This window comes from Theobroma cacao, chromosome 1, assembly GCF_053813885.1.
Source record: "Theobroma cacao isolate CCN51 chromosome 1, ASM5381388v1, whole genome shotgun sequence".
NCBI lineage: Eukaryota > Viridiplantae > Streptophyta > Magnoliopsida > Malvales > Malvaceae > Theobroma > Theobroma cacao.
This window is the reverse complement of record NC_142639.1, coordinates 36,988,151-37,014,847: the sequence shown is the minus strand read 5'-3', so window position 1 is coordinate 37,014,847 and position 26,697 is coordinate 36,988,151. Positions and strand designations below refer to the sequence as shown.

Here is a 26,697-nt window from a genome sequence, read left to right as displayed (position 1 = left end):
AAATTATTACTGCAAGGGAAAAAAAATATTCCACTGATCATTAAATTGAAAAAAAAAGGTTTTAATAGGTAGTCCAATCCAAGCATACCTTGTCCTTCGATTAAATTTAACTGTTTAGGGTACAAAAAAAAAAGAAAAAAAAAGAAACCAAAAAGTAAACTCGAATAACGCAGTATTGGATGCACTTGCAAGGTGAACGTAGGCCACAAACGGTCTACAATCACGGACCACCACCTTTTTCAGTCGGGGGGGAAGAGGTCGTTTGGGAGATGCCAAGCTTGTGGTCCGGCACCGTTGCTGATGTGGCCAGCAATCCCCTCAATTTGTGGACTATAATCCAAATATCAAGCACAGTTCCCTTTCAACCGAACCCTCTGGAACTTTCTCCAAAGTCCCACCTGTTTTCCATACCTTCCATTCTTTTTTGTGGAAATTCATGTTTGCATGTGTATAAATATGGACAAATATTTATTAAACAATCACATCGTCAAGTTTTCACCCTCCCACAGGCCAAAACAAGCCTGTCTTATAAACTATTTTCGCTTGACCAAACGGAAAACCACACTACTCACGTTATTTTATTTCAGTTCCTCTGTTTCTATTGGTTCTCATTGAACTTCATTTTCAGAACACAGCTTTTTGACAGTTTCATTGTTGGTGGTGAAAATGTCAAAGGCTGGAACTTGCTATTATTCAGTGCTTGGAATTTGTAAACAAGCTTCTGCTTCTGAAATCCGTGACGCTTATAGAAGGCAGGCTCTGGTACTATCTTTATTTTTCAATTTTGTTGCCTAGGTCCTCTTTAAATTCTTTTTCTTTAATTATTAATTATTATTATTTTCATGTAAACTAATGGGTTCTCGTTCTTCTGTGTTTGTGCATGGTTTGAAAGAAATGGCATCCTGACAGATGGACGAGAAATCCGAAAGTAGCCGGAGAAGCTACAAAACGTTTTCAGCAGATTCAGGAGGCTTATTCAGGTGAACATTTATGTTTCTTTTTCTACTCGTTTAAATGGATTGACTGTATATATGTTATCAGAATTTCTGATAAATGAGCTGTTTATTTATGCAGTTTTGTCAGATAAAGGAAAGAGAAGGATTTATGACGCTGGATTGGTGGGTCTACTTGCAGACGATGATGATGAAGTGAGTCTTTGTTAATTTAATTTCTATGAAGTTCAGTGTAAATATCAGCTTCCACCCAACTCCCTTTTGCATTTTTCTTTTCTGTTTCCTTCTCTTTGCACTTAATTAGAATTTCCATGTTAGTATATTATTATATACTGAATTATGGAGTTCTGGAAACAGGGATTTCTCAATTTCATGCAAGAAATGGTTTTGATTATGCAAAATGTGAAGTCACAGGTACTCTCTCTTTCTGATCATGTTCTAAATTAACGAAACCCTAGTTATTCTCTACATGTGTATGGAGTACTGCAACGATTTCTTCTTTGTATAAACTCCAAGATGATTTGTCAATAAAGGTTAATGGCAAACTGAAATATTCTAGGGTTTTATTTTTTCAGGAAGGAAACAATTTGGAGGATCTTCGAGGACTGTTAATGGATATGATGGCAGACGATGAAAGACGCAAATTTGGATTTGATTGGGATTCTTCTCAAACTGCTAGAAAGAGAGCACGTTTCGCTGATGCATGATGGTTTATGTGATTTCAATTTGTTAATGGCCTCAAAGGTTGCAACTCGCTAGCTAGCTAGCCACATTTGTTTTCCCAACTCTACTTTTGATTGGAACATTAAGTTGGCAGGGTGCACTGCCAAAACGTGTTTATTACGCCTTCTTAATTTTTATTTTTAACATTTCCACTCCCAAATTTCGATCTTGGGCCATGATTTGTAGGGTGGGCGAAAGCAAGAGAGTGAAGAAACCATCGGCATATGGGTTTTTATGTAGAAAAGTATATTATCATTACCATAATTATTAATTTGATGTACAATTTGTGTAAGGCGCTGGATTAATAGGATCAGTTCTGTGAATTGGATTATTTTACATCTCCACATGAGTTTTATAATTCGGGTTCTTTGATGTTTATAGCAGTACCAAGGACGACAACATTCTTCTTTTCTGCTAGGAGGCTAGTTATGCAAATAATCAACCGTTCAATTGCATATATATTTTACTAGAAGTGATGGAGGGTTACTGGAGTCACTGAAACCTCCATTAACCATCCAAATCAACATTGTCTAAAAGTTCTCGTCTTCTATGTGTGTTACTGTGGCAGCTATACACATGATAACTATATCTATGTATATATAGTTGGCCAAACATTTGCCATTTTCACTAGACTCCTAGAGCAATTCGATCCATTCAATCTCTTGAAGCTACATCTGATGATTGCTTGAAGTAAATGAAGTATTACTGTTCAATGGAAATGGTTGCACTTGCACCTCAGAGATGAAAATCGCCGAGAAAGAATAGACGTAGACATAAGAGGGACACCTTTTCTTTTTTCTTTTTTTTTTTTGGTAAAAATAACAGGTCACTGTGACTCTTGCAACAAACCCATGTGCAAATCATAGAAATCTGTGCTCACAGTCATTCTCGCTAGAAGATTTCTGTCAATACGAAATCTTGCAGATTACCGACCACCACAAGATTTCTGTCAATTTTATGATGCTTTTAGGAATCTCGCTTATAAGAGAGACGTATGTAGTCCAAATAATATAGCTAGGTAGCCTCTAGAGAACGCAACAAATGGTCGAGAGGACGAGAACTTTTTAAATTTTTGGTCGTAATGACAACAAAGCGAATCATAAAAAAGGAAAGACTGTCAGTCTTTTCCTTGATTTTTTTCTCAAATTTTTGGTGATTGAAGCGTACCTCTTGTCTTAGACCCTCTAAATTTCTATACAGATCTAATGAATTGTTTCACGAAAATAGGTAGCTAGTACTGTATTTTTAAATTTAAGTCAACTATATGTATATGATCATAGAGAAGTAATTAAGACTGAAATATATATATATATATGAGTCAAGTTTTTCTTTTGAAAAAAGTGCTTGCACATTGACATTCTATTAAACAATGAGATGGTAATTGAATGAACAAACTTATAATTAAAGTTCAACTTTTTTTTGGGCACATGCTACTACTAAAGTTCAACTTATTTTTTGTTTAAATGGCACTAAAGTTCAACTTTTATATATGCCAGTTACGCATATACACATATAATCACATGTATTACCGTCCAATGTTTTAATAAGAATATGTATATGTCCCTAAAGAAAGGGAATAATATAAATGAATCTATTAAAGAATATATTAATGCAAAGGATCATTGATGCAAGAGTGGGCTCGGGATACAGTTTTTGTGGATCGTGGCCCAAGTTTGCTCATATAACTTAGAAATATTTTGGTCCAGGGTCAATTTGGTGTAACGGTTAAATTGGTTTGGATGAGACAAAAACAGCGATGACAGTGAAATTGTTCACTGTCCTGATGAGATTAGAATTGTAACAGTGACATTAAAATTAGCTGTAAAAACAAGTGTTTGGTAAAACTAACGGTAATAGTGAGGTAAGGTGTGGTAAAAAAAAAAAACCATTAAGGACATTACATCAATTTTTGGTATATTATGCTATTTTATGCATATTTAATGTTTATAAAAATTAATAAAATCAACGAAAACCAATAAAAAATACTTTTATATTAAAATAATAGGTACTTTTAAAAATAAACAATAATAGTAATATATTTATACATATTTAAATGAACAAAATAATAATTATTTATTTAATTATTTATATTTTATCTATTTGACTTAAGTAATTATGGATATAATTACTTTTTTTTACTTACTAGTAATTTATTTGCTTATTTAATTAATTCTTTATTTGTGCATTTATTCAAATATTTTAACTATTTACGTATTTACTTACTTATTTATTATTTAATTACATAAATTTATTTATTTCATTGAATAAATAAATAATTTGAAAACATTTAAACAAAAAATTGAAAAATAAACTAACAAAAAAAAAAAGAAAAACAGGAGAGTAAAAACCTTTAAATAAAAAAATGAAAAAAAACACACGCAGACACAGAGAAAAGAAAGACGAAACCGGAAAAGACGTCAACAAGGGAGAGGGTGTGGCCAAAAATCTAAAAAAGGGGGGTTAAAATGGGAAGAGGGAGTGCGATTGGGGACCACGCCACCAGGGTTGCAGTGCAGTGAGAATGGTCTGGGTCGCTGCTGCACCGAACCGAAGCTCCCCGCGGTACCAAAGGGTGCTTGAGTAAACGAACATAAAAAAAATGCCATCTAGAAGAGGACTAAAACTGTTCCGGTGAGTATGAAATGGAAGCACATTGTCACGCAATAATGAGCCCAGTTTACACGCATTAGACTAGAAACATATGAATATGCTTTTGATCAATGCTAGGAAAGAGTATTTGAGCCCCACAATGTGAAAAATGCACTAAGTCTGAACACGAAAGGTACTTTCATCTAGAAGGCTGATGCTATTCTTCAATGGATACGCTGCTAAATATTGAAATTTAAGTTTTGACCTATGACCGCCGTAATCTTCAGAGTTATGATTTCTCTTAATGCTCCACTCTATATAAGGGAATAATCTCTTCTCATCGACCCACAACTCAGAGTAGTGAATTTAATAGATAGTTTACATCTCTCCATATTCTTCCTTGTCTTTAAAACAAATTTTTTCTAAGCAAGCAAACATGGGTGTCACCACATATACGCAAGAGTTCACCTGCTCAGTTGCCCCAGCCAGGATGTTCAAGGCCTTGATCCTTGATTCCGACAACCTTATCCCCAAGCTCATGCCTAAATCCATCAAGAACGTGGAGTTGATTCATGGAGATGGCGGTGTTGGAAGCATCAAGCAAACCAACTTCCCTGAAGGTTTGTTATCTTAATACCATGAAATAGTGTCCTATGATTTATCTATAAAATTCGTTAAGGAAAAAAAATTGAAATCATATAAAATATAGATGGAATATACTTTACTTTATAATTATATTCAATATAAAAAAGACTTAACAGGAAAGTAACATTTTACGATTATATTTTCTCAGGAAGTCACTTCAAGTATTTGAAGAATAGAATCGATGCCCTTGATGTAGACAACTGTGTCTGCAAGTATACTACAATTGAGGGTGATGTAATTGGTGACAAGCTTGAATCAATCTCGTACGAGTTGAAGTTCGAGGCCTCAGGCGCAGGATGCGTTTGCAAGATGACTAGCCACTACCACACTAAAGGTGACTTTGTTCTCAAGGAAGAGGAAATCAAGGCTGGCAAAGACCAGGCCGTCGGAATGTACAAAGTCGTGGAGGAATACCTCTTGGCCAATCCCAATGTCTACGCTTAAGCAATGTTGCGTGTGATTTTATACTGCATTAAACAAGATCGAGTGGCTTTTTTCCATCTTTCGTTTTTTTTCTTTTTCTGGGCAACATTTTGGTTTGCAGAGTTAAACTTGGCTTGAGAATAAGAAGCCCGCTAGTGCAATCCTGGTGGGAATGATCTGCTTGTAACGCGTGGTATAAACTTATAAAATCAATTGGTATAGTTTTTTATGTTCATTTCTATAAGTTTGTCAAAAATTAATTCTTGTAATATATGCAATATTAGGCTCAATTCAAAAGTATTTCCTATCGTAGATGAATGGCATATGGAGAATGAGACTCCAAATCGCTGTTGCCTAACCCTCCTCGTCACGCGGGTCTCACTGGCCAGACGTTGATCCGGGTCTAAAGGCCCAAAGATAACTATATATTCTAACTAAATACTTCAAAGTCAATGTTAGAACGCTTCTTTCATTAGGGCGATTTTTGTTTCTCAGGAAGATGGTTGCCCAAATTGATGGTAACTAGTAAGAATGCTAGAAAAAGAGTGATAAATAGGGTACGAGAATGAGCAGAAAATCAAAGCAAAGAAAATTATTGATGGTAAAATAACCTTAGATTGATTTTAGTTCAATTTGTGTATGTGTTTTTTTACACGCATAATGACAAGATAAGTCTTAAAATTATGGTAAAATTTTTACTTTTTTTTTTGTACTCTCAACTTATTATTTGATATAAAATGAATCTAATTGGAATAAAAAATGTGTTAATAGTTAATATAAATCACGTCATAAGTCAAGTCAACATTTTTTTATTAAAATTGATTTTATTTTACATCAAAAAATATATCAAAAGTTCAATTGACATAAATAAAAAAAATAAAATTTTAAAATTTTCTCATACTTTGAAGATTTACTTTCTCGTTATGCCTTTTTTTATGCTACATTTTTCTCCCATTTATGATTGATGGAAGGTTTGAAATCTTGTCAAGCCCATTTATTCTCCATTCTTTCACATGTTCCTTCCTTAACTTTTCCTTTTTTTTTTTTTTTGACCTGATCCCTTCTCTTTCCAACGTACTCAACACGTTGTCAAGACCAAGATTAGCCAAACTTTTTCCTTTTCATTTTAGATTGGTAGGTCTCAATATTGATCCAATTTTGATTAGCCCTGCAGCTCGAGACTGAGAGTGGTGGAAGGAGAGAAAGCCAGAGAGGGAGAGAACGGTATAAGAACGAAAAAAAAAAATGCAGTGAGCGACAAATGATATGGCGTAACGAGACTTTTATCAGGGATAAATTTTGAATGGAATTTACGTTGGAAGTCTCAAACTAGAGCCTTTTCAGTGAAAAAGTCAAGAAAATATTGAATCGATATGCTATTAAATGCCAAAGTGGACATCAAACTTAGGATAAAGATTACAAGACTTTAGAGAAATTCAGGCCCACAATGTGGAAAAATGCTCTGGAACTGAATTTAAAATGGTCAATCTTATCTAGAAGGATGATGTTACAATTGTTATTCTTCAATGGGGTGTGCTGCTGGTTGTTGAACCTCATTTCGACTTCAACTCTGTCAGATTCAGTTACTTTTAGTTAATGCCACACTCTATATAAGCCAACAACGGTTCCTCACGTACCCATAACTTATAGATTTTCTACACCTCCATATTCCCTTGTCTTTCAAAATTATCTTTTACAAGCAAACATGGGTGTCACCACCTTTACACAAGAGTTTGTTCATAAGGTTTAAATATCCTACATTGTTAAGGTAAATAAATATGTAAGAACTTTAAATAAGCAAATTCAGTATAAACTTGTTGTAAGTAAGGAAAAGGGAACGGGTTTGCATGCACACAAGATTGGGTCAAGTCTTGAGAAAATTCAAATTTTTCTCTCTACGCGCGAATATACATGTGGGTTAGGCCTAAGTGAGCTTTTTTTGTATCTTGGCTTTGTTTTTTTCTCAGCTTTTGATTGAATTAAACTCAAACTTTATCATGCTAACTAAGTTTTCTTAACTCTCCTGATTTGGTGTAACGGTTACCTACATGTTGACTGAGTTTTTTCTCAACTCTTTTGATTTGGTGTAACGTTCACCTCATTCTCTTGATTTGGTGTCACATTCACTTCATTCTCTGCCTTTAAATACAATTTTCTTACCTCAATCACAACGCACACCAAGCCTCTCATCTCCTCTAAAGCTTTTCTACATATCTTTTCTCTGTGTTCTGCATATTTTCTTTGTTTTCTTTCTTTTCCCATTGGTTTTTTTTTCTCTAGAAAAGTCTTTCTGCTATTCCTGTTATAATTTATTAGTTTGTGCAAAACTATAAGGAAAAGTTTGTTGAATACTATAGAATAACTGCTACAGTCCTTTTGCAACGAGTTTTGTACTCCGAGAGGGTAAAAATTATCTTTAAGGACAGTGATACCACGCCTCAGACTTCGTACTATTTTTACTTGTTTTAATATTTTTTCATTTATTTCTCAGATTTTCTAACAATCTTAAGAATAATGGATTCCCATTTTGATAATGTTGCCACAACTATTCCTATTGCCACCTCTGTCCTTACTGCCACTACCACTGTCAATGGTGTCACCATGACTTCAACTCCTTTGACTATTCCTCTTATGCCTTCGATTTCATATGCCAAACGAGTGCCACATATTTTCAAAATTGAGGTTTTTGATGGCAAAAACTTCAAAAGATGGCAAGAAAGAATTTTTTCAATCCTTGATGTTCATAGCGTGACTTTTGCGTTAATTGATTCCAAGCTAGATGTGTCAAGATGCTAGAACCATGGATGCACGTGAATAAGGTATGTAGGCATATGATCATGAGCACGTTTTCTAATGAGCTCTTTGATGTATACAGCCCCTACAAAGAAGTAAAGCAAATATGGGAGTTAATGATAGCCAAATACACTGTTGAAAATGTTAAGAAATAGAAGTTTGTAATTGACAACTTCTATCGCTAGAAGATGACAGATGACAAGGACATCAAGAATCAGATCAATGAATACCACAAGCTAGTGAATGATTTGAAGGTTGAAAAAATAAATATGCAAGAAGAGTTCGTTGCTAGATTGCTAATTGAGAAATTGCCAAAATCTTGGAATGGCTACAAGCAACAACTGAAGCACAAGGAAAAGTAATTATCACTTGTAGACTTGATTATGCACATAATCATTGAAGACATAGCCTAAAGGGAGATTAAGGCCTTTAAAGCTAAAGAAGTCGCAACTAAAGCCAATTTGGTACAAGGCAAACTTAGCACCGTCAACAAAGGTACATTCATAAACTTGATTATAAATCCAAAGCTCCTCATCCCACCTTCAAAAAGAAGCGTAGTTGTTTTATTGGTGGTAAGCTAGGACATCATGTAACATAATGCAGGAAAAAAGCAAAGGAAAATGATAAATCTACTAATTCAAAAGTTAACTTGGTCAAAGCAGATGAATTCGATGATATAATTGCTACAATCATTTCTCAAGCTAATATGGTGACCAATGTGAAAGATTTAGTGGTAGACTTAGGTCTACCAAGTATATTTGCGTAAACATAAAAATGCTTTTACCTCATATACCCCAATAAGAAAAGAAGAAGAGATAATATATCTTGATGATTCTTAAATTGTTGAAGTTCTTGGCAAAGGGAAAGTCATTCTCAAGCTTACATCCAGCATGACCCTAGCTTTGAATGATGTTCTACATGTTCCTAATATAAGGGCAAACCTGGTTTTTGTGGCTGTATTTTGCAAGGTTGGGGTGAAAGTGTCATTCAAATCTGACAAGAACGTAATGACAAAAAATAATATATTTGTGGGTAAGGATATTGTATACAAGGAGCTTTTTGTACTTAACATTGAAAATGTTATGAATGAAACTACTAGTTCTTCTGCTTATATAATTGACTCAATTGATTTATGACATGATAAATTAGGATATGTTAACATTCTCTATATTAAGAAAATGCAATCACTAGGTTTAATTTCTAGTACTAAAAATAGATGTTTTAGTAAATGTGAAATATGTACTGAAACAAAATCAACTAAAAAAATTTGTATTTCGGTAAATAGAGAATCTTAATTGTTAAGTTTAATTTATACTGATTTGGAAGATTTGAAACAAACTATGACTAGAAGTGGTAAGCAATATTATGTTACATTTACTGATGACTGCTCTAGATTTACTAAAATTTATTTACTTAGGTATAAAAATGAAGCTTTAGACATGTTTCTTAAGTATAATGCTAAGGTAGAAAATCAACTGATAAAAAGATAAAAAGAGTTAGATCAGATAAAAACGGTTAATATATATCAATTAATGATTTTTGTGAAAATGAAGGAATAATTCATGAAATTACTCCTCCATATTCCTCTAAATCAAATGATGTAGCTGAAAGGAAAAATAAAGCATTAAAAGAAATGATAAACTTTATGCTTGTTAGTTCTAATGCATATGAAACTTTCTGGGGTGAAGCTTTATTATTTGCATGTCATATTCAATATAGAATTCCTTATAAGAAAACTGATAAGACACCTTATAAATTATGAAAAGGCTATTCTCCTAACTTAAAATATTTGAAAGTGTGTAAGTGTCTTGCTAAAGTAATGCTTCCTAATTTTAAAGAGAAAAATTGACTCAAAGACATCTGACTGTATGTTTATTGGTTATGCTGAACATAGTATTGCATATAGATTTATGGTATTAAAAAGTGATGTTCTTGATAATAATACAATTGTTGAAACAAAAAATGCTGAATTTTGTGAGTATATTTTTCAATTAAAACTTATACAATTTCTCATGCACCTTTTAGTAAAAATGATTTTAAAATATAAAATGATGATTTAAGAAGGAGTAAAAGACCAAGGAAAAAAGTTTTTTTAGAAATGATTTTTATACTTATCTTGTAAATAATGATCCTTTAACTTATACTGATGTAATTTCTCTTAAAGATAGTCTATTTTGGAAAGAAGTTATATAAAATGAGATTGATTCGATTTCACAAAATCAAACCTAAGAATGAGTTAATTTATGACTTGGACCTAAACTAATTGGTTGGGAATGAATTTTTTTTAAAAAAATTAATCTTGATGGTTCTATTGATAAATACAAAGCTAGATTAGTTGCAAAGAGTGTTACTCTAAAACAAAATATTGACTATTTTGATACTTTTTCTCCAAAAACAAGAATTTCATTTATTCGTATTTTATTTGCCTTAGCTTCAATTTACAAACTTATTGTTCATCAAATGGATGCTAAAACCACTTTTCTAAATGGTGATTTAGAATAAGAAAATTATAGGGCGCGATCCAAGGGATGTGTTCTTCTTAGTCAAGAAAATAAAGTTTGTAAATAGACTAAATCTTTATATGGCTTGAAACAAGTACTAAAACAATGGCATGAGAAATTTGATCAAGTTCTTGTTAGTAATGAATTTTCTATTATTGAATTTGATAAATATACAAAAACTGTTGATAGTGAATGTGTGATTATTAGCTTATATATTGATGATATGCTTATTTTTGGTACATGCATTGATATAGTCAATAAAATAAAATGTTTCTTGGCTTTTAAATTTGATATGAAAGATTTGGGAGAAGCTAATGTTATTTTAGGTATTAAAATAATAAGATGTGATAGTGGTTTAATACTAACACAAGAGCATTATGTTGAGAAACTACTTAAAAAGTTTAAATATTTTGATGTCACAGTTGTGAGTACTCTTTATGATAATAATATCTAATTATAAAAAAATAAAAATGATAGTGTGACACATTTTGAGTATGCTCAAATTATTTGGAGTTTGATATATTTGATGAATTATACTCGACCTGATATAGCTTATGTTGTGTGTAGACTGAGCAGATATATACAAAATCCTAATCAAGATCATTGGGCTTCTTTGAGCAAAGTAATAAAATACTTGGAAAGTACCATAAATTATGGTAGTTTATATAATAGATTTCCTATTGTATTAGAAGAGTACAGTGATGCTAATTGGATCTTTAATTCAGATGAGATAAAATCCACAAGCGGTTATGTATTCAACCTTGGTGGGGGTGCTATAACTTGAAAATTAGCCAAGCAAACAATAATTGTTAAATTTATAATAAAATCAGAATTTATAGCTTTGGAGTTAACTGGTTGTCGTAACGTACGGGTCCAAGAACCCGACCGCTAGAAGTGAAGTGATTTGGGAGTCGCCACCAATCTTTTTTTTCTAGGTGTGATTGGCCACCCTATTTTGTCCTACTCAACAAAATCCTAAATTAATTTTAGGTCGTCGAAAGAATGATAAATTGGTCTACATATCCTTTAGATTTGAGTTCGGAAGTACGGTTACGCACGGGAAAGGATTAGCACCCCCATGACTCCCGTTTCACAAACGGTACCATTTAATCATATATTATCCTAACCCATTAATTTTATTCTTATGTTTTCTTAATTGTTATTTATTTATTTCATCTTTTATTAGGATATTTTATTTTATTTTATACGTGTTTAACATGCACATGATGCAATTGTGAAATACGTGGCATAAATTCAGGATAATGCCAAATGAAAATCTTTTATTGAGTGTACTTTTCGAATCCGCCTATCGTACTAGTGGGATCCAAAAGTATTTTTTCACTTAGGGAAATACTTTAGCAACTCGCCTTCGCAAGTTTACTTAGTAGATCCTATCATCGGGATAGTCATTTGTGAGTAAAAAACAGTGTTTTCATGAATGCAAATCCTAATACGGGTAAAAACCTTTTATTAAAGATATTTCTTTGGACCCTCCCATAGTACTAGTGGAGTTCGGATGTATCTTTTCACCTAGGGAGTTTACCGATGAAACTCGCCTTTACAAGCTTTCTCAAAAAGTCCCATCATCGGGGTTTAGACCCGTATACATAATACATCTATATGTCATGACATTCTACAACGCAACTATGACACATGTCATGCTTATGAAATTCATTATTTTATTATTGACCCCTCATGTATCCTTTTTTATTTCCTTAAGACTTCCCTTTTCTATCTTTTTTTTTTTATAAATATGTATATCATGGATTATAAATATGTTCATTTGTTATCTAAGTGTATTCTTAGTAAGACATCTTATTTCATAATTATATACAATTTTGGTTCAATGTCACCCATTTTATTATATATTTTGTTCACCTAGTGTTTACCATGAATGCACTCATTATTATGAATTTCCATTATTAAATGTCTTAATATTTAATTAGTATTATATTGTAGTTTTTTATATTTATCCTTTTGACAAGCATATGCTATTTGTTTTTTTATATTTATTATATTCATTTCTATATTTTGACTAACTTATTGTATAATAATTTTTTTCCTTAAAAATTAGAAACACCGGGATTTTAGAATTAGGACCCTCCCATCGTACTAGTGGAGTCCTAATTTAATTCCCAAACCTAGGGAGAATGCCTTCCGAAATTGCGACTCCTCGCGTTCTGAAAGACAGTCCCATCATCGATATTGATCCCCAAAACAACCATTATATTTTATATGTTTATAATTTTTACTATATTATATCCTTTTATCTTCTACATGTACCTATATGTATATGAATTTGCATAATTAAGAATCTTATTGCTATCACATACGTTTTTTTAATTTTCATAACTAACTTCGATTTTACTTATTTAGTTTTATTTTTCACTGCCAAATATTTATTTTATTTTATTTTCTCATATTTTTGTTTTTAACTTAGATATGCTATTATTATTTTACAGGTTAAATATTCATTATATATATATTTATACAAAATCTATTATTCTAAAATTAAATGTTTATTTATCTCTTTATTTACGGTTTTACCTACTTTAAGACATCATATAATTTTTATAATATATTTTAATTTACATCAAACAAAAATTTTAAACACTAAGTTTTTTTCTAAATTACAAGTGGGTAAGCCCCAATAAACATAATCAAACCCAACAACAAGGGTAGGGCTTTACCTGATTTGGGTCGGACTAGCCCAAAAGCGCCTTGGCTATGAAGGGCCACAACAACCCACCAAAGTCCCCAATGAGCTTTTTTCAAAACACACAGCTTGGTGCTTCAAGAACCCCTCTAAATGACGCCATTTTGACGCTTCCTCCTTCAAAATTTTTATCTATGAGACGACACCGTTTTGATGTTCCAAAACCTAGGTATTTAAACTCTTTTTCTCTCCTTCCCTTTTCACTTTCACTCTTCACTTTCTCTCTCTAAAACCACTCTCTCTGCCTTCTCTCTAAGAAACCCAAACACCCCTCCTTGTCTTTCTCCTCTACCATCACTTTCACCGCTTCCCTTACCGCCGACCGGTGGAACTTCAGCCCCCTCTCTCTCTTGAAGCCTTCTCTCCTTTCGATCGGTAGATCTAGCCCGGATCTCTCCCTTTTGTGCCGCCGACCAACCAAAATTGGACCTTTCCTCTCTCTCCCTTTGACGCCGCTCAGATCTGACCACCAGATCTGGGTTTGGCCGAATCGGGGCCTTTAACCCAAACCTTTTTTTTTTTTTTAATTTTTGGTTGATTTTATTATGGTTAGGATAGCTGGCTTCTAGAACACTTAGGTTTTTTTTTCTTTTGATTTTTGGTTGTTGTTGTTGGATTGAATCTATTTTCTTCTTTCTGGAAAAAAAAATTTTGTTTTTGAATCATTTTCTCTTTGGTTTTTCTCCCTGATTTTTGGCTACCTTTTCTGGCTTTAAAAAAAAAATCCCCCTGTTGTTGAATCTGCCTACATTTTAAAAGATCTGGATTGTCCAAAATTTTGGACAATCTCAGGAGTGCAATCATGTGATTTCGCAGGGCTCCTAACACAAGCAAGCCCAGGGCAAGTAGCTGGAGGTGACTGGAGAGGGAAGCTGAACAAACGTTCAGTCTTTTCCATCTCTGTTCCCTTCTGTTTTTTTTTTAATTTTTAATTTTATTGTATTATTTGATTATTTTATTTATTTTTTGATTAATTTTTATTTAGGGAATAGGTGTCTACACTGGTAATGCGACGGAGTGGTTAAGAAACTTTTTAGCTGATATTCTGTTGGGAATCAAACTAATACTTTTTGTGTCTATGCATTGTGATTGCCAAGTAGCAATAGCCATTGCAAAAAAAAAAAAAAACTTTCAATGGCGAGAATAGACACATTCGTTTGAAACATGGTGTAGTAAAGCAACTGCTTAGAGATGGAATTATGTTAATTAATTATGGTATATCTTAGCTTTCATTTGAAAATGCTTACATCATTTTACTTACCGAATCACTCATATCCATCATGAGGGCAACCAAGTTGTAAATTTTCTCTCCAACCAAAGCTCTTCACATCAAGGACTTAAGGTTTTCTTTAATGCCGAAGTTGAGCTGAATGGTATCTTAAAGCTATATAGAATTAATTTACCTTATGTTGGATTTAAACATATGTAAAGGAAAAGTACTCTTTATTTATTTTTTTTCTTATAAGCAAGTTAAAGTATTTAGTCCATGTTTTTATAGACTTTATGCAAAGGGAGTAATCCTTTAGGATTTCTTCATGAAATATCTTATGCAATGTTGAAAGTAAGGTTTGTGACCCCCTCCCTAATGTATTTCGATTTCTCATCTTAATAAAATTTTAACAGGATAATTGGCCTTGAGAAATCTTACAGCTTAAAAAAAAAGTTAAAGGGTATTCATGGTCAAGAGTCAATGCGTATAGTCAATGATGATTCATGGTATTTAACCATTACATTATTGTCATCAACAAAGATTGAGATCATGCCCCTTTCCCAGGTGAATCATGGAAAGCTAAGATATACATAATTATGTTGACAAAGAACAAAAACTCCAATGCTAGGAGTTTTAAATCCAAACTTTCTAAGGTTAATAGAAATGATGTTCCCACTTCCAAACTAGAATAGGGATGACCATAAAAGAAGGTATATGGAATTTTTTTTCTTTTATTTGGAAAAGTGAAAATTTGAACTTTACTAATGGAGCAAACACTAAATCTAATATTGAAATGCATCAAACTTTGTCTTTTATAGGCAAAAGGTAGAGAAGACATTGAATATCTTAGAATTTTCTTCATGGTAATTATAAGATATTGTTTGCCCACTCCCCAATCTCAAGGTAAGTTTGCTTTCATTTGAAAACAAACATGGACCTAACACGTTAGAAAATATGAGCACTTCGCCATTAATCAATTTCTAGAAATTAGGGGTTGAGGTCATTCCATGACGAAGTATGCTGCCACAGTTCGACCATGATTATACTAAGGGTAAAATACTCTCACCCCCTAACTTTTAGCCATAATTTCATATGGTTCCATTAGTTTTTGAAATAGACAGTTCGTCTTAAAAGAATATCTTTCGCTGACACATAAGTTTAGTTGTTAATCAATCATTAATGTTTACATTAGTTTGACAACATGGTAATATTGAAAGGATAATTTCACATTTTATTAATTTTAAAAATTACCATACTATATAAACTATAATTTTTCATTTTTAATTTTTTTCTATTAAAAAAAAACTCTCCCACCTCTTCCCATAATCGGAACGCTAGATCCTGCTTCGCCATATCTCTTTTCCCCTCGCTCCACGCCTCCCCCACCCTTGAGGTCCCTATGTGAGCATGTGGGGCACGACTCCCTTGGGGAGCACAAAGCGTCGGAAAGGGGTGGGGGCGTAAAGGTGAAGGAAGGGTGGCTCCCTTAAGGAGCGTATGAAGAAGGGGTAGGGGGTGAGGGGGCATGGCTCCCTTAGGGAGCGTGAGGGGTGGTCGGCCTGCATAAAGAGCACTGTCGACTAGCCTAAAAAAAAGGTAGAAAAAAGAAGGCTATTTTTGACATTTCACACTTTGTGAACCTAATCTTACTCAATCTGTTATAATATATAGATACCAAAATGCTATATCAAATTCACAACTAAAATGTTGTCTACACTCTCAACTATCAAGCCACCATTTATACTCATTCTGAGTCTTTTTTTTTTTGGAAACTTAGAAGAGATTTATTTATGCAATTCAATTACAAAATTCATTCAATAAGGAAGAGTTCACTAATTCATACTTATTCTAAGCCTTTTTTCTTTATCTCATTAATTTGTTGTAATAAGCAACATGGGTGTCGATATTGTTACCCAAGAATTCAACACCTTTGTTTTTCCCTCCAAGATGTATTGATCCTTTACTCTCACAACCTCATCCCAAAGCTCGTGCCTCAATTCATCAAGAGCATTGAGTTTGTTGACAGTGATGGTGATGGAGGTGTTGGTAGCGTCAAGTAAAACAACTTTTCCTAAAAGTTTCTCTCAAGGGTCAAGGATAGCATATTTATAGAAATTTTTTTATTATATAATTGTTACATTGTTAAGAGCATCCTCTAACTTTTGATAAATTAATTGGTTTAATGATGTTCACAATTAGACACTATCTTCCATCTTTTCAAATTAAAATTAAAAAGTTAAGACTTAAAACTTATAATATAATTTTTATTGGTATTTGATCATCCTTATTCTTAGTTCTCATTTAAGGAATCAAATGGTATATAGTTGAATAAATTATTTTTGACTTGATGGATACAACATATAATTTGATCATAAATGGTCATATACAATTGTGTTCTACTAATTATTTTACATTATATTTGTCGTGTAACATGTATTGATGTTAGTGAACGTGATATATGATTTATCATAAGACAATTGTCTGTAATTTTTTATAACCATCCCTCTTTCAATGTTATATGGTATTTCTTTATATGGAGTCCTTTTCGTTTTTGACCATCGCAATAAAAATTAACTAGCTCCGTCCCTAAGTTCTTTGTATGCATTCAAATTTCATTAATCAAAACATGAATATTCTTTCCTGAACTAGTATTTTATAAAAATTGCTTAATGGTCCTATATAGTATAAGATATACCTTCAATTTGTAAAACCTTAAGTCTTAATTCAGATTAGGTTGATTTAGATTCTGAATATTGGTCTCAATAAGTAATGCTTGATCCCTGTTGAAAAAAATATTCGAATTTTTTTTCTTCAAATAAAAAAAAGTCTAATTTGGGCCGCTGAATAGTCTTCTCTACGGGCCCAAAATCTTGGGATCTGTCATCACTCATCCGTCCTTTGTATAGCTTAGAGTCCATGAAGTTCTATTCAGGGGCCCATTTCAACATTGATTATTATTTTTTAAAGGTTTGAAGGCCCAAAGTCTTGAAGATCACCAGCCACTGATCTTCAGCCGGGCGCCTAAAATGCGATCGACTTTGGCGGATAATTTTCAATTACTCAATCTTGTTGATTACGATTTAATTTGATAATTATGCAGTGTCAATAGCGTTAACGTGAAATAATTCATGTTGTGCTTCATTTTATGGACGGTCAATTTTTTGTTGTCTGAATTTGATAATCGCTAAGAGTACCATCCGAAAAGCCAATTCCAAAGGACTACAAAAAACGAACAAAATGAAAAATCTCCGTTACACGAAGTCACTGCCCACCTTTGACCATACCGCAGCCATTCAGCCCAGGCAAGCAAGCTACCGAACGGTTCTTTCTTTTACTGGCTGCTCGCTTACCCTCCAAAAACCAATGCCAAAGTTTTCCCACAACTCCGGCTTTACATGGCAAACAGCCCCCAGCCCAATTTAATTAGTTATTAACTTATTATACTATTCTAATGAATTGACCCAAACCCCTACTCTCTTTCTCTCTCACCTCCTATCTCTGTCCCTCTCGAACCCTTTCTCCGGTCTCATTCCTTCCCTCCGCTTGATCAGGTTTGTTTCCTCTATTTTCATCAACCATATATTTAACTGTTAAATAATCTGCAAATCTTAATCGTGAATGCCTTGTTGGTTTATTATTAATACGCAGGATTATAGATTTTGAAGTGAAAGACGAGAAATGGCGATGTATATCGTATCTCGTCGACTTTCCGCCGGATCCACCACCTCCCAGCTGGTCACCTCTCTCCGTTACGCCACTTGCTGGAGGTCCTACTCGACGTCGTTTAGGGAGGAACGAGACACTTTCGGCCCCATTAATGTCCCCTCCGATAAGTTCGTCTCTCCCGCTCTTAACTTTCTTTCATTTCTTCTTTTGCCATTCGCAACATTAATATTGCTTTTAAAAAAATATATAAGTATATACTTTCAAGTAAACAGAGGAAGTAGTTATAGTTTTTGTTATTATTACGGTTTTTACAGATTGTGGGGAGCGCAAACTCAGAGATCGTTACAGAATTTCGAAATAGGCGGCGAGCGTGAACGGATGCCTGAACCTATTATTCGTGCCTTTGGTATTCTCAAGAAATGTGCTGCTAAGGTTCACCAACTAATAGGATCATTAAATCCAAATAATGGTTAATTTTGAAGTAATCGCTAATTAGTAATGATTATCTTGGCTTATTTTAAATTAAATTTGCTTTTTTATTTGGTTTAGGTGAATATGGACTATGGTCTTGATCCAACCATTGGGAAAGCAATAATGCAAGCTGCCCAAGAAGTAGCTGAAGGGAAACTCAATGATCACTTTCCGCTTGTTGTTTGGCAAACTGGCAGTGGCACTCAGAGTAATATGAATGCCAATGAGGTCAGTGCAATTATATGTTAAGCGGAGTGAAAATTCTTGTCATTTGAGAACCATTCGTATATTAAAAGTTTATTTTGTAATTTTGGACTATTTCCAGGTTATTGCTAATAGAGCAGCTGAGATCCTTGGGCATAAACGTGGTGACAAATTTGTGCACCCAAATGATCATGTTAATAGATCTCAGTCGTCTAATGACACATTCCCAACTGTAAGTGGGATCACTTATCTAACTTGTTGGGTTTTGCCTATCAGATTAAAATTTCTACAATTGAAGAATGCACCTGCGCAGATATATATGGGTTCTCCTTAACACAACTTTTCTCGTGCTGCCTATTTGCTTATGTTAGATTCCTTATTCTTTCTCCAGGTAATGCACATTGCAGCTGCAATGGAAATAAACTCAAGATTAACACCTAAGTTGAAGATTTTGCGTTCCACATTACATTCAAAGGTTTGCTGCTCCCCTCTTTTGTGCTTTTGCCACTAGTTTAGGGCATTTTTGATGTATAATCTCTCTTACTTTCACTTCTTTCTTCTTATTTAAATTGGATATCTCTGCCTTACATGCCATTGTTGCAGTACATGTGTGTTCACAACTAATTATCACACAATCGTCTACTGCCTGAAAGTGGATTTTTCTGGTCATACCAGATTTTATAGATGGCTGATATTTTCTTATTTGAATTTATTCTCTTTGGTTCATTTAAGTTTTGTGTTTGCACCTATACTATCTTTTTTTTTTTTTTTTTAATGAATTCACACTTAAGATGAATTTTGCTTGTGTTCATTTTCACCAGTCTATTGAATTCAAAGATATTGTTAAAATTGGTCGCACTCACACTCAAGATGCAACACCTTTGACTCTTGGGCAAGAGTTTAGTGGCTATACAACACAAGTAAGATCATTTATCTAGCACTTGTTTGCATTATCTTTGGGATCAATTTGTGTTTAGTGGAGAGATGATAATGGGGGATTACTTATTATTGTCTTGCATTGTGCTTGCAGGTCAAGTACGGAATTGATCGGGTTTTGTGCACCCTGCCACGCATGTATCAGGTTTGCAATCATGTTTTAATGCATTGTGTTCCTTTTAACCTGTATTGCCTACTGACATATAGGGATGTCATTTGAGCAGCTTGCACAAGGTGGTACTGCAGTGGGGACAGGATTGAATACAAAGAAAGGGTATGTGTTGCTTTAGGGTTGAGGCATGCTTCTCTGATGTTGTAATTATGTCTATTCTCCTTTGCCATTTTTGGAGCTGGTTTTGTTTCTTCTAATGCGATATTCTTGATTTATTTTACTCGGTTTGCTCTTTGCTTCTGATTTATTAAGATCTAAGTCTTTTATGATTATGCTTCTCTTCTAAGCTGTAATTTATGTTGTCTCATATATTATATACTCAGAGACACTCTTTGGTAGACCTGTGGATGTTCGTGTAAAACTATTTTACCTCTGTAATCTTCTACTTGTTTTTTTTCCAAATTAATAGATGTCGCACCTGGTGCCCCATGAATTGAAGTAGTTGTTACTAAGTTTGCAGACTGTGAACCTTAAAAGGAAAATTTTATTAGAATTGTTTACCATTATCTGGAATCATTATTTATCGTCATCACTATGTTCCTTTAGATTGTCTCATGCTTAATTTGACAGTGCTCAATGTTAAAATCAATCTAGGTTTGATGAAAAAATGGCGGCTGCTGTAGCTGACGAAACACAATTGCCGTTTGTCACCGCAGAAAACAAGTTTGAAGCTTTGGTTAATCTCTCAATTCTCTCTGATTAAGCTTTTACTTTTTGCATTTTGTTTTTGGTTGAAGGAATTGTTCATTACCTTACATCTCATGACTTGTAATGCAAAATAGTTTCAGATGCATAAATATTTCTCTTTTTTTATCAGGCTGCACATGATGCCTTTGTTGAAACTAGCGGAGCGCTAAACACTATTGCTACTTCCCTGATGAAGGTTGCAAATGACATACGCTTGCTGGGAAGGTTTGTCTGCAGCTTGGGTAACCACATTTTTACTTTTTGTTGTTTAGCCTTATTTTGATGGTTTCTGCATTTTCCTTCTTCAGTGGTCCCCGATGTGGCCTTGGTGAGCTCATTCTTCCTGAAAATGAGCCAGGCAGCAGTATTATGCCTGTAAAATTCTCATCTCAGTTTCCATAGATTTATTTATTAGCAAAGGCCATTTTTTTCCTATTTTATTCGCTCTGTGCAGATTTTTCTTCCCACATAATCTTATTATTTTGACTGAGCTTATTCTGTTTCAGGGGAAGGTGAATCCAACCCAGTGTGAGGCTCTTACTATGGTGTGTGCCCAGGTAAAATTTTTTATTATTATTTTGTCACATGTAGATGGTATTGACCAACTGGAGTGTTTATTGGCTGGCAGTTAAATGGTCACTTTCTTTTATCTGACTATAACAAGATGGAAAATTTATTTGCAGGTTATGGGTAACCATGTGGCTATCACCGTGGGTGGATCAAATGGCCACTTTGAATTGAATGTGTTCAAGCCAATGATTGCTAGTGCACTCCTACATGTATGTTCTTTTGTTACAATAGTTATTTAAGAATTGTACTTTATATAATTTCAACACTTTCAAGGTCCTTATGCATGATTTAGCTTAAATAGGTGTGGTTAGGCTAGCAATTCACCATAGATGTAATAGTATTTTTACAGTGAACCTAGAGTTTGTAAATTAATTCAGTGGATTTTTGATTTTGTAACTGGAACTTTTAAATTTCTGGGCCAATCAACTGCTCATTTGAAGAGTCAAATTTCTTTCTTTCGTAAGATTTTGTAAAAGTTATTGAATATGAAATAACTGAATTTTTGTAATGAAAAATATTCTTATAATTTGAGATTTGACGATCATGTGCTTGACCTGTCTTGAGATATTTCACACTTAGGATGCTGATAACATGACTATATAATTGAATGTATTCATTTTCATTTAACTGGTGCTTTGGTTCTTTGTTATCAGTCAGTGAGATTGCTGGGTGATGCATCTGCTTCCTTTGAGAAGAACTGTGTGAGGGGAATTCAAGCTAATAGGGAAAGAATTTCAAAATTACTTCATGAGGTCAGTTGATTCTACATGTTTAATATTTATTTTGATGCCATCTGATAAATTCCCAAGCTAATGATTGTGTGATTTTGCCTTGTGACATTTTGCATGGTCTTGCAGTCTCTAATGCTTGTCACATCCTTGAACCCTGTAAGTTTTCATCCCTGTTTCCTTGTCTATGATCAGTTGTTCCACAAGTCTTTGCATTTTGAATCACATCTCTAATTACCTCTTTGATTCCAGAAAATTGGTTATGATAATGCTGCAGCTGTTGCCAAGAAAGCCCATAAGGAGGGGTCCACTTTGAAGGTGAGATTTGTACTTGTCCCATGTGATTCAGTTTTTGAATCTCTTTTGATGCAATAGTACTTAAGCAGTGACTCATCACCTTATTTGATTAAATGTTGGTGATGCTTAACTCCAATATGTTAATAATTTAGCTCTTATTTAATTGCAACGAAATTGGTTTTCCGAGACTCTATAGTATCATAGATATGGAAATTTGACCTATTTAGGGCACATAAGTTGTGTTCATACTCGAACTGTTCAGTGTTTGTCTTGATCCTCACTTTGGATGGCTGAAATATTAAATCTGACCGACACTTTTTTATGCTTATCTTTGCAGGAAGCGGCATTGAAACTTGGTGTGCTAACTAGCGAAGAATTTGACAATCTTGTGGTGCCTGAGAAAATGATTGGCCCATCTGACTGACAAGCTATTTTGCTACCCAGATTTTAGTTTTGAAACCATTTTTCTCGACAGTTGGATTTATAAGTCCAATAAAATCCAACGGCGATTTTCTTCATGTTCTGATTTGGAAACTGATATTCTTGAGGTTTTCCCATTGGGTTTGTATTGTTTATGCATTTGACAGTGAAAGAGTGGCCCTTAATTGGCCAATAAGGGGAAAGCCTCCCTCATTTTGTAAGGAGACAGTGTACTGAAGGAAAGTTAAATGTAGAATAAAAGAGATGATATCAAGTTGCCAGCAAAGCTGAATGTGACATACTTCTTAAATGACACGGCCTTTTTGCTGTAGTACGTACAGAAATTCTCTTGAATCATGATGTGTAACCAGGGGCGTTTTCTCTCATATCAAGAACGATTACTGTAGTTAGTTATAGTTTGACCCTACTAAGACCTTCGCATGACCAACTGTTATAATCAAAGTCGATTTTCTAAACGTTATCTATTTTTGCAATTCAAGAAAACCAAGTAATGCTTTTAAAGAACCTTATGTCTGTCTAAATCAGTAAGATGACTCCGACAAAAGGTAACCCATTTGTTCTTTGGCCAATTAGTTTAACTAAATGTGACCTTCAAACTTTGTGCAACTTCCTGGCATGTTGGCTAGCAAAAGGAAATGGGAAATAGCATATGGTAGCCATGGGAAAGAAGAAAATAGCTTTCGCCCAACTACGTCAGCCAATTATCGAGCTGTCAGATTATTGAATTTTTTTTTCATTTTCCTTATCTTAAAGTTCAAAAGGTGTATATTTTCTCTTTAACAAAAAGAAAGAAAAAGAAGGAAGAGCATTCATTCGGAGATACAGAATGATCAACTAGTTTAATAATCAATACAGGGTTTTATACGGCTTCAAGCCTATTTTTAACAATTCTTCCGCAAATCTGGCGTAGATTTAACATATATAAAATACCTTTATACGAAAACAACTCAAGTAGTACTTTTGCAGTTCAAGCTAATCAGGTCCCACATGGCTGGGAGAAGAAATTTTCTACCACTAGCACCATAGGCATTGTAACTAGCTTTGCTCATTTTATCGACCAACAAAGTTCCAGGATACCCGGGATAAGCTCCAGCGCCAAATATTCCAGGACAGGCCGTGACAGCCTCCAATGGTGCCAAGGCGTCTCCTTGAAAGTAACCACTCTTGAATGGGTTACTGGCAGCCCCTGCAAGAAGGGTGGCAATGTTGATGATCATGCCATCGGCTCCAACACCGTTGGGTGCCAACAAGGCTTGGCCTGGAGGGCCATAAGCAGGCAGAGCATAAGGCCAAGCACAAAGACCAGGGCATTCGACCGTAGGGTCTCCGACGTGTGCATATACCACTCTAGCCATTGCCCCTACCATTATGCTCTCATGGAAACCGCACGATCCCATGCAGAAACGTTCTACTGTAACATCTTTAGCAGTCAAAACTAAGTATATTCCACTAGAGTCTAATGGAAAGATTTTGTTGTCTATCTTGCTTTTCACAAAGTTGGCTATTTGGGCGCGCTTCAGAGTCTTCCCTGAAGAATATACATCTCCAACTTGTTTGACAAGTCTAACAGTGCTGGAAACTGGTTTCCCAGCTTTGTCCTTGTATGCGCTGATTGTTCTCCACCATGTAGAAACAGATGGTCCTTGGCGACGACCAGAGTCCGCGAAGGAAGCGAAGAAATCAGTTATAGAGTTTCTGTCTTCCTGAGAGAATCCTCCATACCATATGAGGTAAATGTTAATGCCTTTGGGCGTGGTCAAGAGAGGGCCTCCATGGTATTGGAATGTGGTGGATGCAACGGCTAAAGAAGAAGGTTGCGGTTGCCCTTGGCTCGCTAGGGCCACGATAAAGATGTGGGGCAATAGCAAAGACGTGAAGAACAATATTTTGGTCATTCTCGATTGAAATGTAGCTTAGAGAATGCTAAGCTTCATAGGCCAAGGGACGTCCCATTTATAGATGCTTGGAAGTCCCCATGCGTAACTAGTTTAGAACTTGATGTTGGATAACCATTGCATTATTGCTACGAGGGATTGCCTAACTTGACCTCAATTTTGCCAAAAAATATATCGAACTCCTGTAATGAAAGTACTAATTTCCAACCAAAATAAAGACATAAACTTCTACTAATATTGCATGTATGGTTAAGTTAATGTGTCAGCTCCTTGATGATCCGATCGTGCTAATCAATCAAATGGGCCAAGAAGATCCCACTAATGCTCAAATAGTACTACTTCTGACGTTTAAAAAGTATTCAACCTTTTGATCATTTAAAACTTTTTATTTTCTTTAATTCAATACTTTCGTAGATGGGACGGTTTGGCTCCACCTCAAGCACTCAAGAATGAATCTGACCCTAAAAGGGATTTATACCTATTTCGATTGTGGTTAATTAGTACAAATAATGAATTATGATCAATAATAATAGGCCTTTTCATTTTTGATAAAATTCATTGTCATATATAATTGATTATGACAAGCATTTGGAGGTACATAGCAGATAACATGCAACAAAATAATTCAATCATTAAATTTTCTTGCAAATCAGTATTTCTTTTCTCTTTGGGTTCTAATATTCTTGAACTATATACAAACTTTTATCTCATACACCTAAACAATTTTACCAGGGCTTTCTACTGGACCTTATATATATATGCTGAAATGAAGTCACTTAAAGATCGTTCACCTAAGGAAGAAAGGAGGAAGGGGAAAACAAAAGAGAGAAAATCTCGAATCCCCTTGGAACATGCTAGGAAGCAGAACGGAGAGTTGGTACTCCGGTTGAGCCCGAAACAGTGCAAGTTAGAGAGACATTTTTTCTTCCACCAGGTCTTGTGGTCGACATGGGTTTTAACTTTTAACCGTTGAACTTTATTAAACATTCCAACCTGTATTAAGTTGTAAAAATGATTGGATGCAAACTGTTAAATCATGTCGATGCCACCATGCAATAGAAAAAATAAAGACGTCAAGTTTGCAATGGGCTCCATATGATTAATGTTAAAGACAAGCACAGTTAGCTGCCCCATCATTATTTGGTAAAGCCAGGATCAACATCTAAGATGGATTCATGAATCCTGTTACTATCCCCAGGGAAAAGGAGGAAGATTGAACTCTGTGACCCATTCATTTTCCCCCATTTTCCTTGTTTGGATTAAGGGGAAGAAAGACTTTTGCAGCACCACCACACGAGTACGTTTGCTTGTAAGAGTCAAGCTTTGTTGACACCCTACCAACTAATGCGGCAAAGCTTGTAACCCTTTTCAGTTGATTTTGATTGGCCGACATGAGAATTTACTTTCATAATCTGAAAGATTATTCTTCATATTTCTCTATCTCAAAATAATGCAGTGCAAATCAAATAATAATAATAATAATGTTGTGATTGGCAACATTTTATTTTGATGCTCTAACTCTGATTGCTTCTTAGCAATATATGCAAATGGCTAGATCCTCAACCTTAGAAAAAGCCGGCGAAGGTTCAAATAGAAATTTAGGAGATCATATGTTACTTTTTTCAAATATAATAACTAAAAAAATATAAATAAGTTGGAAATCAATAACTTCAAAAATTCAGAAGTATATGGTATTGAGTCATCGATAAATAGAGGTAAACAAAATCATTTTGAATTAAAAGATTAATCAAATTAAAGTGAATTTAGTTCGTTTGATTTGATTATAGCAGTTTTTGTGATGTTAGCTAATCTTTAAACTTAATTGTAAAAGAAAAAGGAAGGAAAAATTGGGATTCAACCTGAGGAAATTGAGAGTTGTATTTTTTACATTTTGTGTGCTATAATTTTAATTTAATAATTTTTTTCTCTTTCTTTTTTTTTTAAATAATTTAAAATTTGGCCCCTTAGTTAGCATCCAAAAGCTAAACAGGAGCCTACTCTACTTTTGCTCGGCTCTATCGTTTGTTATTCACTCTCCAAGACCCCTCTCTTTTAGGAGTTTAGGGCTTCAACAAAT

At 34.2% G+C, this 26,697-nt stretch overlaps 4 protein-coding genes across 4 annotated transcripts; 3 read left to right on the top strand and 1 right to left on the bottom strand.

Annotated features, from left to right (window-relative positions):
• The first annotated feature begins 474 nt into the window (after nt 1-474).
• LOC18613626 (uncharacterized) lies at nt 475-2,007 on the top strand. The gene is made up of 5 exons (XM_007050956.3): nt 475-762; nt 893-980; nt 1,075-1,148; nt 1,311-1,367; nt 1,529-2,007. The coding sequence occupies exons 1-5, from the start codon at nt 667-669 to the stop codon at nt 1,658-1,660; spliced, it is 447 nt and encodes a 148-aa protein (XP_007051018.3). The 5' UTR covers nt 475-666; the 3' UTR covers nt 1,661-2,007.
• Nucleotides 2,008-4,599: 2,592 nt separating this feature from the next.
• LOC18613625 (major strawberry allergen Fra a 1-3-like) lies at nt 4,600-5,568 on the top strand. Its single transcript, XM_007050955.3, has 2 exons — nt 4,600-4,885; nt 5,059-5,568. The coding sequence occupies exons 1-2, from the start codon at nt 4,702-4,704 to the stop codon at nt 5,352-5,354; spliced, it is 480 nt and encodes a 159-aa protein (XP_007051017.1). The 5' UTR covers nt 4,600-4,701; the 3' UTR covers nt 5,355-5,568.
• Nucleotides 5,569-17,818: 12,250 nt separating this feature from the next.
• FUM1 (fumarase 1) lies at nt 17,819-22,990 on the top strand. Its single transcript, XM_007050953.3, has 18 exons — nt 17,819-18,104; nt 18,202-18,386; nt 18,534-18,651; nt 18,769-18,918; nt 19,016-19,126; nt 19,286-19,369; nt 19,716-19,814; nt 19,925-19,975; nt 20,055-20,104; nt 20,597-20,678; nt 20,820-20,914; nt 20,998-21,064; nt 21,196-21,246; nt 21,373-21,468; nt 21,913-22,011; nt 22,117-22,146; nt 22,240-22,305; nt 22,622-22,990. The coding sequence occupies exons 2-18, from the start codon at nt 18,232-18,234 to the stop codon at nt 22,706-22,708; spliced, it is 1,491 nt and encodes a 496-aa protein (XP_007051015.3). The 5' UTR covers nt 17,819-18,104; nt 18,202-18,231; the 3' UTR covers nt 22,709-22,990.
• A 547-nt stretch (nt 22,991-23,537) lies between these two features.
• LOC18613623 (protein EXORDIUM-like 2) lies at nt 23,538-24,769 on the bottom strand. Its single transcript, XM_018115997.2, has one exon. The coding sequence runs from the start codon at nt 24,618-24,620 to the stop codon at nt 23,673-23,675; it is 948 nt and encodes a 315-aa protein (XP_017971486.2). The 5' UTR covers nt 24,621-24,769; the 3' UTR covers nt 23,538-23,672.
• Nucleotides 24,770-26,697: the final 1,928 nt, after the last annotated feature.